Below are 14,023 nucleotides of genomic sequence, written 5' to 3'. Positions count from 1 at the left end.
ACGTTGTATCTATTTTGCCATGATAAGAGAATGGGGCCAAATAAAACAATCACATTAAAATTATACACATAAAAACCCCTGTGTATGAGATGGAGGTTGAACACAATAAGGATGTGAGATGACAAGGAGAAATTTTTGTGAATTTTCCCGGTGTGATGTGGTTTTGTTTGCAGAGAACACTCTCTGAAATGCTTGGGGGTGACAAACCAGCTGGGGGCTGTGTGTGCTCTGGAGCGTGGAGCTGTGACTGTCCCCTCCCCCATAGGAAGGGATGGGTGGGGTGTGGGAGGCGCTGGGGGCCCAGGCAGCACAATGGAGGCCCCCTTATATCTGCTTCTGCTGCTGGTGCTGGTGGCCTCAGGGACCCTGTGTGCAGGTGAGTGGAAGCGAAACAAGGAGGTTTGGCGTTCGGGAGTCCATGGGTGGATGTCAGTACGGAGATTGGAAACAAGTCCCCTGTCCTCAGAAGGGGACTGCTGGAAGAAATGGCGGCTGCTCTGAAAAGGAAGCAAGGCCTGAGCCAGGGCCCTGGGGTACAGGAGAGGTCACTTCAGGCCAGAGGTATTGTTCATTTCCGTCTTACAGAGAGAACTCCCGTCTGCTCTTGCCTGGGTGCCTTGGTTGTAAACGTGCTAGGTGTCTGTGCGTGGTACCGATACATAGTTCATTTTCCTGAACCGTTGCAGAGGGACTTGCAGGCACACTGCCCCTCTGTTTTTTGAGAACAAGGACATTCCCTCAACCACAGAAGGCGGAGCGCAGGCTGGCTGGCTGCCTCCTGGTAGCAGGGTCCATAGCCACATGTGTATACGACCCCAGGTTACACAGCAGGAAGCCATGGCCCAGCATTATGCAGCCTGCCCAGAATCGCCAGGTAGGAAGCACAGAGCTAGAATTTGAGCCCCCCCGATGGCCTCCCCAAACCATATATGCTTGACAAGGGCTGGGTACCAGGGAGCATGAGATGGAACACGGTAGGTAGTGGGCAGCCCAGAATTCTGGCCAGGATGGATGAGAATGGCTCTATGATGAATTGGGGATCCAGCAGGTGAGGTAGCCAACCATTCACCTATCATCGTTTTTTCCTTCCTTCCTTCTTTCCTTTCTTCCTTCTTTCCTTCCTTCCTTCTTTCCTTCCTTCCTTCCATCATCCATCCATCCATCCACCATTCCATCCATCCATCCATCCATCCATCCATCCATCCATCCATCCCCCATCACCCATCCATCACCCATCAACTATCCATCCATCATCCATCATCCATGCATCATTCATCCACCTAGCCATCCATATTTGCTAAGCACATTTTGTTTAGGCCTGCTGTAAACAAGACAGGCATAGGGCCTGCCCTTAACAACTCGTGGGGATAGAGGGCAGTCAGCCAGTCCATGGGTGATACACTGTCAGGGAGGAGTGAGTGCTAGGAAGAGAGCAGAGCAAAGTAAGGGGAGGAGGGTTATATTAAGGAAGTTTGGGGAGGGTGTCTCTGAGAAGACATTTGAGCAGATACCCAGTGAAGAAGCCAGACTTGGGAATGTCTGGGGCGAAAGGCCCTGAGGTGGGAATGGAGGCAGTGTCCTGGAGGAACAACAGGGCGGTCTGTGTGGCTGCAGTGGAGTGAGGGGGCGTGGAAAGGAGGCAAGGCGAGCTGATGTGGGTCATGGGGAGTTTGGATGTTTAAAGCGTGGTGGGGAATCATAGGAAGATTTTGACCTGATTTGCATTAAATGAACTTTTATTTTTTTAATTTATTGGGGTGACAATTGTTAGTCAAATTACATAGATTTCAGGTGTACCATTCTGTAATACATCATCTATACATCCCATTGTGTGTTCGCCACCAAGAGTCAGTTCTCCTTCCATCACCATGTATTTGATCGCCCTTACCCTCATCTTCCACCCCCCACCCCCCCTTAGCATTAAACGAACTTTTCATCAATTCTTTTCAATTCATGATTGGTTTTAAAACAATTTTTTTAAAAAATTCTATCTCAATATTTATTGAGATAGAATTCACATGCCACACAGTTCACCCTTTTAAAGTGCATAATTCAGTGGTTTTTAGCACATTCAGAGTATTATGCAACCAGCACCTCTATCTAATTCCAGAACATTCCATCACCCCAAAAGAAGCCCCGTCCTCATCAGCAGTCATCCCCCCACCTCCTTCCCCAGCCCCTGACAACCACGAACCCACTTCCTGTCTGTGGACGTGCCTGTTTGGACATTTCCCATAAGTGGAATCACACACTGTGTGGCCTTGTGTGTCTGGCTTCTCTCATGAGCCCCATGTGTTCAGGGTCCATCCACGTTGTGGCGAGCGTCAGCGCCTCCCTCCTTTTCACGGCCGTGTAACAACACTCCGTGTGTGGATGGGACATGTTGTGTTTGTCTGTTCATCCATGGATGGTTGTGTCCACCTGTTGGCCACTGTGAATTGTGCTGCTGTGGACGTGTACGCACAAGATTTGTGTGGACATGCATCTTTATTTCTCTTGGAGGGGAGTTGCTGGGGCGGGTGGTAACTGTTGAACCTTTGTGGAACTGCCAGATTGCTTGCACGGTGGCTATCCCATTTTACATCCCACCCGGGGGGTGTGAGGGTCCAGTTTCTCCACTTTAAACAGCCCCTCTGGCTGCATGGGGGCTACGCTGTGGTGTCCAGAGGGGTCCTGAAGGGGCCCAGAATGAAGGGATGGGGTGGATGCCAGATGGTCACATGCTGGTGATCACCATGTGGGGGTGAAGGGTGGGGAGGGATCACATGGGGAGGCACAGAGGGGACTGTGTTAGGGGTTAACCTCAGGGTCCATGCCCTAGACCTGGGGTGGGAAGGTCATGGTGGGGCGAGGCACCCAGCTAACCTGGCTCTCTGTCTCCCTCCCCAGGAGACGACACATCCGAAACCCTCATCATTGGGGGTAAGGAGGCTGTCCCCCACTCCCGTCCACATATGGTCTCGCTGCAGGAAGCTGGTGCCCACCTGTGTGGGGGAGTCCTTGTGCACCCACAGTGGGTGTTGACAGCTGCCCACCGCGTGACCCAGCCATGAGTGACCTGGCCCTTCCCAGCCCCTCTGCACCCCAGGTGTCCCAGAATCCATGCCACAGTCCCCTGTCCCATTCTCACTAGGGGTGGGTCCTGAGAGACTATGCCAATGGTAGGGGCATGGGGGTCCCCTATCCTCTCCTGGAATTTCTGAGGCAAGTGTTCATGACATTGACCACAGGCCTGCGTACGTGACATGAGGCTGTGGGATTCCTGAGGAGGCTTTACTTGCTACAACAAAGTGCCTTCCAACTAGGTGGAGCTGGGCCTCTGTGACACCCAGGAATGTGTATCCCACTGTGGCCACAGGGTAGAGCCAGCCTACAAGGGTGGCAGAACCAACCCAGGAAGCCACCAAATAAAGCCATCCTGGAGCTGCCCTGCCTCTGGCCTGGCCAATACTAAAGGGTGCAGATCAAACCTGCTGAAGTGGCCAAAGGGGGTCCGTTGGCTCACATAACTGAAAAGTCTAGTGGCAAAGATGGCTTTAGGCCCAGCTCGATCCAGGTGCTCATCTGAGGGGGTCAGGAGCTGACCCATCTCTCAGCTCTGCTGCCGGGTCCTTTGTCTGCATTATCAGGAAGGTTGTCACATGGTGTCCCAGTTGGGCCCCGTAGAGCCTGTTGAAAGAGCTTGTTTCTATGTAGTTTGGGTAAGGTTCTGACGGGCCCAACTTCAGTCACGTGCAAGCCTCGGAACATGTCGCTGTGGTTGGGGCCTCATGTACACACTGGATAAGGCTGAGGACCCTGTGGAGGGGCCAGCACTTTGGACACACGCAACCCTGCCCCTGGCCAGGACTGGACTGGAGTCTGGGGCAGGCTGGGAGCAGGGCCATCTTCCTGGAGGAGGCGGGAGGAGGCTGACTGAGAAGGAGATGGGAAGGACCAGCCAGGGGCAGGGCGGGGGCACAGCGAGTAACCCCTGGCCTTGCCTTGAGTGCAGCCGAGGATGGGGGCGGGGACAAGGCCTGGGGTGTGGGGAGTCCCCAGGCTGCCCTGACCCCGCTACCTGCAGGACCCAGCTGTTGAGGCTGGTGCTGGGGCTGCATGCGCTCAGAGAACCCGGCCTGGCCTTCCGATTGAGTGCGGCAGTCCTGCACCCCAAGTACAAGCAGCTGCCCTATCTGGAGCATGACCTCGCGTTGCTTAAGGTGCGGAGGGTCGGGTGGGTGTAGGTGGGCAGGAGGAATGACCGTGAGCCCAGGCCCCAACCCTGCTGCCCCTCTCCATCCACCCCTTCTTGTCGCTGTAGCTGGACAGGAAAGTGAGACAGCAGGACCATCAGACCCCTGGCCCCGCCCCCCGGGCGCCAGAAGTGGCGGCGGGCACGCAGTGCAGTGTGGCTGGCTGGGGGCTGCCCCAGCAGGATGGGCGGCCGGCCAGAGTGCTGCGGGAGCCGGGTGTACACTTGCGAGATGCCCGGATGTGCAGCAACAGTCGCTTCTGGCACGGTGGCATCACCCTCGACATGCTCTGCCTAGAGGCCGTGTCAAGGAACTGGGCCCCCTGCAAGGTGACGGGCATTGGGGGCAGCCTGCAGCCAGGGGCAAACCAGACACCCTACTCGCCCCCTTCTCTGAGAGCGTTAGCATTAGCCCATTTCTCAGATGCGGAAACTGAGGCACAGAGGTTAAATGACTTGCCCACTGTCACACAGTCAGGAGGAGGTGGAGATGGGGTTTGAACTGTAGCACCAGGAAAATGGTCATGGCATGGATACACTTGTGCAAAGGCCCTGTGGTCGGAAAAAGGAGCAAATGAAAAGTGGGAACAGGAGCAGTGAGTTGTGAGACCAGGCTATATAGCCATGCGGGGTCTGCCCTGGAATCATCTCCCGCCCCCAGGGATAATCAGGCCCCCTCCAGCGGACACTGAGGGTGACCTGTGTCCCTTGGCTCCCGCAGGGGGACTCAGGCGGGCCCCTGGTGTGCAGCAAAGACAAGGTGGCTGGAATCCTGTCCTTCGCCTCCCAGGACTGCACTGACATCGTCAAGCCTCCTGTGGCCACCGCTGTGGCCCTCTACGTGTCGTGGATCAAGAAGACCATCAGCCGCTGGCCGGTCCCATCTCAGGCCTGAAGCTCCAGGACGACCCTGATTCCCTCACTCGCTGGTCCTTCCTTGCAGGGTTATGGGGAGGAGTGGAGAGGGGAGTGGCCACAGCTCAGAGGACCAATAAACTGTAGTAAAGAAAGCATAGGAGTCCTGCCTGGGTCCTGACCCCACTTGTGCCGTGCTGGCTGTGCGGCCTGGGACAAGCCTGTTTTCCCACTGATGAAACAGAGGTTGCAATTTTTTTTTAATTAAATTTATTGGGGTGACAATTGTTAGTAGATTTACATAGATTTCAGGTGTACAATTCTGTATTACATCGTCTATAAATCCCATTGTGTGTTCACTACCCAGAGTCAGTTCTTCTTCCATCACCATATATTTGATCCCCTTTACCCTCATCACCCACCCCCATCCCCTTACCCTCTGGTAACCACTAATATCTCATTGTGGTTTTCATTTGCATTTCTCTGATGATTAGCGATGTTGAGCATTTTTTCATATGTCTATTTGCCATTTGTATGTCCTCTTTGGAGAAATGTCTCTTCAGGTCCTCTGTCCATTTTTCAATTGGGTTGTTTGTTTTTTTGTTGTTGAGTTTCATGAGTTCCTTGTATATTTTGGATATTAGCCCCTTATCAGAGGCACTGTTTGCAAAAATCTTCTCCCATTCAGTTGGTTGCCTCATTATTTTGTCAATAGTTTCTTTTGCTGTGCAGAAGCTTTTCAGTTTCATATAATTCCATTCGTTTATTTTAGTTTTTACTTCCATTGCCTTTGGAGTCAAATTCATAAAATGCTCTTTGAACCCAAGGTCCATAAGTTTAGTACCTATGTTTTCTTCAATGCAGTTTATTGTGTCAGGTCTTATGCTTAAGTCTTTGATCCATTTTGAATTAATTTTGGTACATGGTGACAGATAGCAGTCCAGTTTCATTCTTTTGCATGTAGCTATCCAATTCTGCCAGCACCATTTATTGAAGAGGCTGTCTTTCCTCCATTGTATGTTTTTAGCTTCTTTGTCAAAAATTATCTGTCCATATTTATGTGGTTTTATTTCTGGGTGAGGTTGCAATTTTGAGGCTGCTGGAGGGAGCCCAGCATCAGGACAGGGTGGGCGTCTCCCAGGAGGGGCTCCAGGGTGGAGCACCAGAGGACAACAGTGAGTGGCATTGGCCAGTGTTGGGGGCCAAGGCCAGAGCTTGGTGGCCAGGTGGGCTGGGCGCTCGGGGTGGGGTGGGGGTCACCAAGCAAAAACACCCCAGAATTTTCTTCGTCTTTCCTGTTTGGTAAATCTTTACAGTTTGAGATATAATTCACGTGCCGTACAACTTACCCTTTCAAAGTGTACGACTCAGCAGTTTGTAGCACATTTCACAATACATGCACCCATCACCACTCTAGTTCCAGAACATTCCCATCACCCCAAAACGAATCCTTGTGCCCATTAGCGTGGCGCCTCGTCCCCTCCTGGAGCCCTTGGCACTCGTTCTTTTTAAACAGCTTTATTGAGCTAGGGTGCATGCACCACACATCACCCCCTTATGGGGTACAATTGAGTGGGTTTGGCGTATTCATAGACACAGCCATCACTCCAGAAAGAACTGCAGGCCCTTTAACTGTCTGCCCCCACCCCCAGCCCTAAGCAACCACCTGTCTTACTCCCTGTTGTCTGCATTTCTAAAGGCCGACCAGCAGTGGTGGGTCACTGCAGGCAAAGAAACGTTGGCGAGTGTTTCACAGGGTCCCTTCTTCCCTGTTTGTGGCTGTGTCTGAAACCCGAGTCAGGGACTTGGGTTCCTTTCTGGTTGCCCTGGGCACGTGGGCTGGGTGTTCACATCAGCCCGCACAGAGCAGAACAGAAAAGTGGATCTGGCAGAAGAGTCCTCGATGGCCTCAGAACCCCGGGCCATGAGGGCTCTGTTCGGGGCACCCTGTCCTAGTGGATATGGCCAGGCCCAGGGAACTAGCACAGCTTCCTGGTTCCCTCATCCCGGGGGAAGGGGGGCACACATCCTGGTTTCCTTCTGGCTGTAACAGGTCCCACACTGCCCTGTGTTGTCCCTCATCTGCCCTGTGCTGGGCCCTCTGGAGCAGGCCTGGAGGGGGCAGCCAGGCAGTTGCCTGAATTAGGGGCTTGTCCTGGAGGTTTTCAGAAAGACACACCATGCCCCTTATCTGTCACCTCCCACTGCCTTCCCAGCCCCTGACAACCGTGAACCCACTTCCTGTCTGTGGACGTGCCTCTTCTGGACATTTCACATAAATGGAATCACACATTGTGTGGCCTTGTGTGTCTGGCTTCTCTCATGAGCACCGAGTGTTCAGGGTCCATCCACCTTGTGGCGAGTGTCAGCGCCTCCCTCATTTTCATGGCCGAGTAACACTCCTGAGTGTGGATGAGCCGTGTCATGTTTGTCCCCCACCTGCCCATGGACCTTAAGGCTGTTTCTCTACTTCTTGGCCCTGAGTATTTCATGGCCTGGCCTGTCTGGCTGTCGGTTTCCTGCACTGACCCTTCCACAGACATGCATTGTCACAGCCCCACCAGCATTTTGGCCCCTGCGTGTCTCTGCAGGAAGCTTTGGTTTTCATTATTCTTCAACATCCTGTAGTAAGACTGGTTTAGGGGCAGGAAGCCCAGCGAGGAGTGGACAAGAAGTGCTCAGAGGCCAGCAGCTTCCTCCCCATGTCCCTCAGAAGTTAGAGGTCCCTGTCCCCTTGGCAGGGTCCTGGCCTGGCTCCAAGTGCATGGAGATCAGTGAAGGCCAGGCCAGTGTTTGGAGAGCTGGAACCACCCTAAGGGTGAAGGCTTATCTTGCCTTCTCAGCTGTTCCTTCCCGGCCCAAATGGGTCTCCACTCCACCCCCAGTGGAGTCCACCCCCTTTAAGTGGAGGGGACTTAAAGGGACAGAGCAAGCCACCAGCTCAAATCAGATGTTCTGGGTCTCCCCTCAGGCTGGCAGGCAGGAAGGTGCCAAGGAAGCCCCTGTCCCTCCTTGGGATTCAGGTGTCAGAAGGACACAACCAAGTGGGCCGTGCTCAGATCTTTGAAGGTATCGAGAGTAGTGAGGCAATGCCACTGAATGACTTTCCCAGGGCGACTGGAACAAAGCACCACAAACCAGGAGGCTCAGAGCAATGGAAACTTATTCCTCCACCTTCTGGGGCCACATGTCCGAGACCATGGTGCCGCGGGGCCTCCCTCCCTCGCGAGGCCCTAGGGGAGGGTTCTTTCTGCCTCTCCCAGCTGCTGGGGGCTCCTGGGCTGGTGGCTGCCTCCCTGCCATCTCTGCCTCGGTCTCCATGAGGCTTCTCATCTGTCTGTCTTAGCTTCTGTCTGTTACAAGGACGTTCACTGTTATTGGTTTAGGGCTGCCCCGATACAGGATAACCTCATCTCAAGACTCTGAACTTCATTACATCTGCAAAGACCATTTCTCCAAATATGGTCCTGTTCACAGGTTCTGGGGACACCATCCAACCCACCGCACCATCCTGTTCCCTGCCCAAGTCCACTCCTAACCCGCCCAGGCTCCTTCCCCCTCATTGGCCGCGAACCTCTCTACAACACACAGCTCATGATGACCCTTCCTTCCTCAAATCCCTCCCAGGGCTCCCAAGCACCCTGAGAATAAAATGCACCCTCCTCCCTAGTCACCACCTTTCAGAAAAATGCACAGAGGTGGTTGAGCTGGAACATTTCAGTGTGGACGGAGGCATGGGAGGTGTAAGGAGAGTGAAAACCCTACACCCTCTTCTCTCCCTACGTCTGAGTTCAAAAGGTTTCATAAGAAAAGGTGGAAAGCAAACAAACCAAAGCCCACACCCTGTGAAGGCACAGTGGCTAGTACCCTGAGTGTGAGGGGATGAGCCAGACAGTCACCTGGGAGGGGCAGGCTGGTGTCAGGCACAGCCCAGGAGCCTAGGCTTGGAGGCAGGAAATGGTGCCCAGTGCCCGTTGCCCGTGAAGCTGCAGCCAAAGGCATGGGGGAAGTGGAGGGTGCTAAAGGGTCAGAGGGCCAGGCTTGAGGCTGCTGGGAGGGCTTGGGCTTTCACTGCAAGCAAGACTTGCTGGAACAAGGAAGGAAGGGCTCCCGGCCTTCTTTTGGTGTCCAAGGGAGGCCCGTCTGCTGCCCCAGCAAACTGGAGACACAGGACGGAGAAGATAATTGCTTGCCTTGCCCTTCTGTCCAGGCGGGAATCCAGGTCCATCCCACAGAGGGAGCAGGTAAAGGATGACCTCTCACATCTGGACAGGGGCACTGCTATGTGTAGATGGGCACACAGCATGAGATCTCACACGTGGGCATGGGACAGACACGAGGGCAGAGAGTGACCAGTGCAACGAGGAGAATTACAAAGGGGGATAGGGCCACACTGCTTTCCACTGGGTCAGAGGCCAATGGAATACCAGACCTCCAGTTAAATTTGAGATTCAGATCATGTTTTTAATGTCAGTACATTCTAGATACTGCATGGAGATATACTTATACTAAAAAATTACTGATTTAAAAAATCTGAAACTCAAATTTAACTGGGTGTCCTGTATTTTCATTTTCTAAGTCTGGCCACCCTTAACAGAGTGGTCCTGGCCCCAGACAGAGCCTGGACCCTCCTGTCCTGGGTGGGGCCAGGACTGAGCAGAGCAGGGATCTGGGGACTGGGAGGGGACGAGAAAACTGGGTCCTCAGAGGGTGCAGCTTTATTTTGCAAACAAGGGCAAAGGCTATTTCCCACGAGCTCTGTTCTCAGCCTTCCCAGGCTGCAGGGGTGTTGAAGCCAGCTGGCTGTCTTCCTCAGTCATTCTGCACGTAGCCTTGACGAGCCTGATGGCCCCAGCGCTATGGGCAGTTCTGAGGCATCCAGGAGCGGGAGCCTCACCCCACAGGCTCTTCAGCAGCAAGTCTGGCCTCTCTGCCTCATCCTTCCAGCGTTTTCCTTGACCGTCCACCACAGCTGGGACTCTGCTCGCTCTGCCCAGCCTCCTCCTGGGACACTGCCGTCCCCACTCGACAGACTTTTCTCAGACTCACCACTCACCCCTTCCCACAGCTGCTGCCTCCTCCTCATTGTTGTATCACGTCATATGTCATCGCCTGCAAGAAGCAGCCTGACCCCTTATGCAAATCTGCCCTCCTTACTCACAGCACCCTATTTTTTCATTGAGATAACTCGCATACCATACAATTCACCCATTTAAAGTGCAGACTTTAGTGGATTTGAGTGTATTCCCAGAGTTGTGCACCCATCACCACAATTAATTCTAGAACATTTTCATCACCCTGAAAAGCAACCCACATCCCCTGCCAGCCCCGAGCAACCACTAACCCACTCTGTTTGTGGATGTGCCTGTTCTGGACATTTCACTAAATGGAATTACATGCTGTGTGGTGTAGATGAAAAAGGGACCACATAATGAAACTGACAAGCTCAGGGGAGGCCTGCATGGCGGGTCCTACAAATTCAAGAGACTGAAAGTGACCACATCGCATGGTCTGAACATAGAATTCTTAACTATGAGCGTGTCATGGCCAGTAGGGTCCTTGCTTCTAGTCAAATCCTTGGACTGTAGGTTCCTTGACAAAGGACAGTCTTTACCTTAAACGAGCCTGTCTACTGTCTTTTTGCATTTAAGATAACATACCTTTGAAATGTCAGAGTAATCCCTTTTTCCCCAGACCCCTCAGGGCACAATCGCCCACCAGATCAGGAGACCACAGAACCCCTCGTTGTTATCTTGTTCCCGAATACCATCTCTGTGTGCTGTAAATGTTAACTATTAACTTTCATGTACCCACCCATGTAAAAGAAGTCTCTCTCCATTTTGCTTTTTATTCAGTCCCAGAGATTTCCCCGCTTTGCTTACCCCACTCCTTTAATCTACCACCCATGGATTTCATACAACCCTCCTTATGTCTCCCCCTTTGATTCTAATGTATAAAATAAGTTGCGAAACTACCATTCTCCAGAACGTTTTCTCAATCTGTTCAGATTTTGCTTCCCAACAAATTGTTCTCAGTTGGCTCAAATAAATTCATTAACATTCTGTGGGGACAGAGTCCCAGAGAGCAGTTTTCCAGGCTCTCGGCCTCGAGGGGGAGGTGCTAGTTTGGGTGGTGAACGACCATCAACTGTGATTGGTTGGCCATCAGCTGTAACCGGTTAGCCAATTGGCTACTGATGTAACTGTGGGGCTGCATTGATTGGTTGGTTGGTTGGCAGGCAGAGAAGTGAATGGCGAACTGCGGATAGTGTGGCTACTACCGTGTGTGTCTCGCCCAGCCGCCAGCGAGAATATAGTGGTACGACTCCCCCATCTATGGCTCCGTGGGTGTTCCTTCTTGGCCTCACCATATCCTGCGTTCTTATGTGGGGAGCGGGACCAGAGGCCCCGCAGGCCGCCCTGCATAACAAATGGTGCACCGAGCAGGGTATGGTGCAGGCCAAAACCTACCGAAGCATGGTGGAGCAGTTTGTGTGTGTAAAAGTGCAGTTTCAGAAGGCCCGAGAGGAGTTGCGCCGGGAATGGGAGGCACAGTCTGCCTGAGAGGCTCAAGCCTCCAGCTGGGACACCTCCCTCCTGGCCATAGAAGGCGTCGCCTACATTTTGGTAATCTGCTGCTGCTGTAGGCTCCGAGGGTTGCGGACATCTTACATGGAGGCCTCCACCCACTCAGACACCTGGCATGGCGAGCAAGATTCCGACCAGGTAGCAATGGAGTCTGACCCTGGGCAGGAGGACATGTGGCCCCCACACAGTGTGTGGTGCCCGGTGGCCACTGTTTTCAGGAGTTGGACCCCCAAGGAAGGATGGGAGGACATGGACGGCTCTCCGGCCAGCATGGAGAGGGCCCTGCAGGCTCTGGCTGAGCAGTTGCCAGAGAAGAAGGCTACAGCCGGCGGCGTGGGCTGGATGTTCCTCAGGCCTTGAGTCTCAACAGGAAAAGTGCGCTTAATGAAATGACCCAGGTGCCGGACCAGGAGTCCCAGTTGGAGGCCCTGGAAGCTCGGGTCGGCCTGTTAGAAGAGGGGCCCCACAGTGGAGACTCTGAGGCGGAGGCGGAGGAAGCGAGTGGAGACAATGTAGCTCCCAACCCCCAAGCCGGGCCATTCTTGAAGCAACCTTTGGGCCCTGGGGGTGTTGCTGCCAGCAGCCCAGCTGTGACTGAGTTCACAACCTACACCCCTTACACTCCCACTGAGTTGCAGGAGCTGGGGGGGCGGTGCCGACAGCACCCTGGAGAGCCAGTCTCGGCTTGGCTACTACGATTATGGGATGAGGGAGCAGACAACATTCTCTAGGTGAGATGGAAAAGCTAGCCTTTGTGACAGTGCATCCGTCCCTGCGACAAAGGTTACAGAACTGCCACAGGTTGGCCCAAGACCAGGGCAACCACTCTAATGGAGTCTCACTGCTGTGGTACACACAGTATGGGGACAGGTTGGCGAGCTGCCAGACACTGTGAGTCAATGGCAGTCATATACGGAACTTACTCAAATCATCCGTGAAATGGGTATGAGACATGCTATTTTCAACCCTAATATGCAGGGGCCGGATGACGAGCTTTTTACAGCCAGAATGAGAGATCTGGTTTTGGATACTGCACCTGCGAGTGCTTTTGGATCCTTCGTTGCCATTCTCACGCCCTATGTGGGGCGGCGGATCCATGAAGTTACAACTGCCATGGCCACCCTAGGGGATGTTGAAAGCCGGAGGCGAAGAAAGTTAAGACAGGAGGTCCGCACAGTTGAGACCTGGAAGCCCAAATCAAAAGTAAAGGGGCGAGGTGGCGGGCCTCAGAGAGTAACATGCGCACAGATGTGGCGTGATCTCATGGCAGCAGTGGTCGATCGGGAAAACAGACTGACAACCCGATGCACAGCAATTCCGGAGAAGCCTAAAGGAGAAGTCTGGAAAGGCATGACCCGTGTCCCTCCAGGACTTCATGCAGCTGCTTGAGGCCAACTCCTTCCAGCTTGATTAGGGGTGGGGCCAAGCTACCCGATCAGAGGGGACTAGCGGGGACCGGAGGCCCCACGTGGAATTGTCCATACATTGGTCCCCTTCTAATGTGCAGAGGGTTTTGGCCCTAATTGACACTGGCACAGACTGCAGTCTTGTTTATGGGAACCCAGAACTATTCCCCGGACCACCAATCTGCATTGATGGCTACGGGGCAAAGACTGTGACTGTAAAAGCTGTTTCCTTACCACTGGGTATAGGAAGGCTTCCCCTTGTACCTACAAGGTTTATGTCTCCCCCATTCCGTATATTCTAGGGGTGGACGTGCTACATGGCCTCAGCTTACAGACGTCGGTAGGAGAGTTCCATCTCCAGATCCGGGTGGTGAAAGCGGTGACACGCGGGCATGCTCACCACCCTCCTCAAGTGTTGCCATAGCCCCAGCACACGGTTACAGTGTGACAGTACCGCCTGGCAGGAGGGCAGGAGGAGATTGGTTGTATAATATTGGAATTGGAGAAGGCACATATTGTGAGGCCAACGCACAGTCCCTTTAACTCCCCAGTATGGCCTGTCAAGAAGCCAGATGGGACCTTGCGAATGACTGTGGACTATAGGGAGTTAAATAAGGTGACGCCACCTTTGCACACGGCACTGCCTTCAATTCACGATTTGATGGATCGTCTGACTGTCCGCCTGGAAACAAATCACTATGTAGTGGACTTGGTCAATGCTTTTTTCTATGCTTGTCGTGTAGATTGTGAGACAAGACCCTGGAGGGGTGGAGTGTGGGGACAGAGTCCCAGAGAGCAGTTTCCAGGCTCTTGGCCTCGCGTTGGGAGGTGCAGGCTCAGGTGGTGAATGACCATCAGCTGTGATTGGTTGGCCATCAGCTGTAACTGGTTAGCCAATTGGCTACTGATGTAACTGTGGGGCTGCGTTGATTGGTTGGTTG

The 14,023-nt window shown here is 53.4% G+C and overlaps 1 protein-coding gene across 1 annotated transcript; it reads left to right on the top strand.

The window, feature by feature from the left end:
• Positions 1-312: 312 nt before the first annotated feature.
• Positions 313-5,129, top strand: GZMM (granzyme M; the record flags this gene model as incomplete). Its single annotated transcript, XM_081075589.1, is given in 7 exon segments — positions 313-376; positions 2,890-3,049; positions 4,067-4,202; positions 4,304-4,320; positions 4,322-4,365; positions 4,368-4,564; positions 4,956-5,129. Coding segments are annotated over 7 exon segments (792 nt in total).
• Between the last annotated feature and the right edge of the window lie 8,894 nt (positions 5,130-14,023).

This window comes from Rhinolophus hipposideros (assembly GCF_964194185.1).
Source record: "Rhinolophus hipposideros genome assembly, chromosome: 16".
Taxonomy (NCBI): domain Eukaryota; kingdom Metazoa; phylum Chordata; class Mammalia; order Chiroptera; family Rhinolophidae; genus Rhinolophus; species Rhinolophus hipposideros.
The sequence above is the reverse complement of the archived record's forward strand: the minus strand, read 5'-3'. Positions and strand labels throughout refer to the sequence as shown.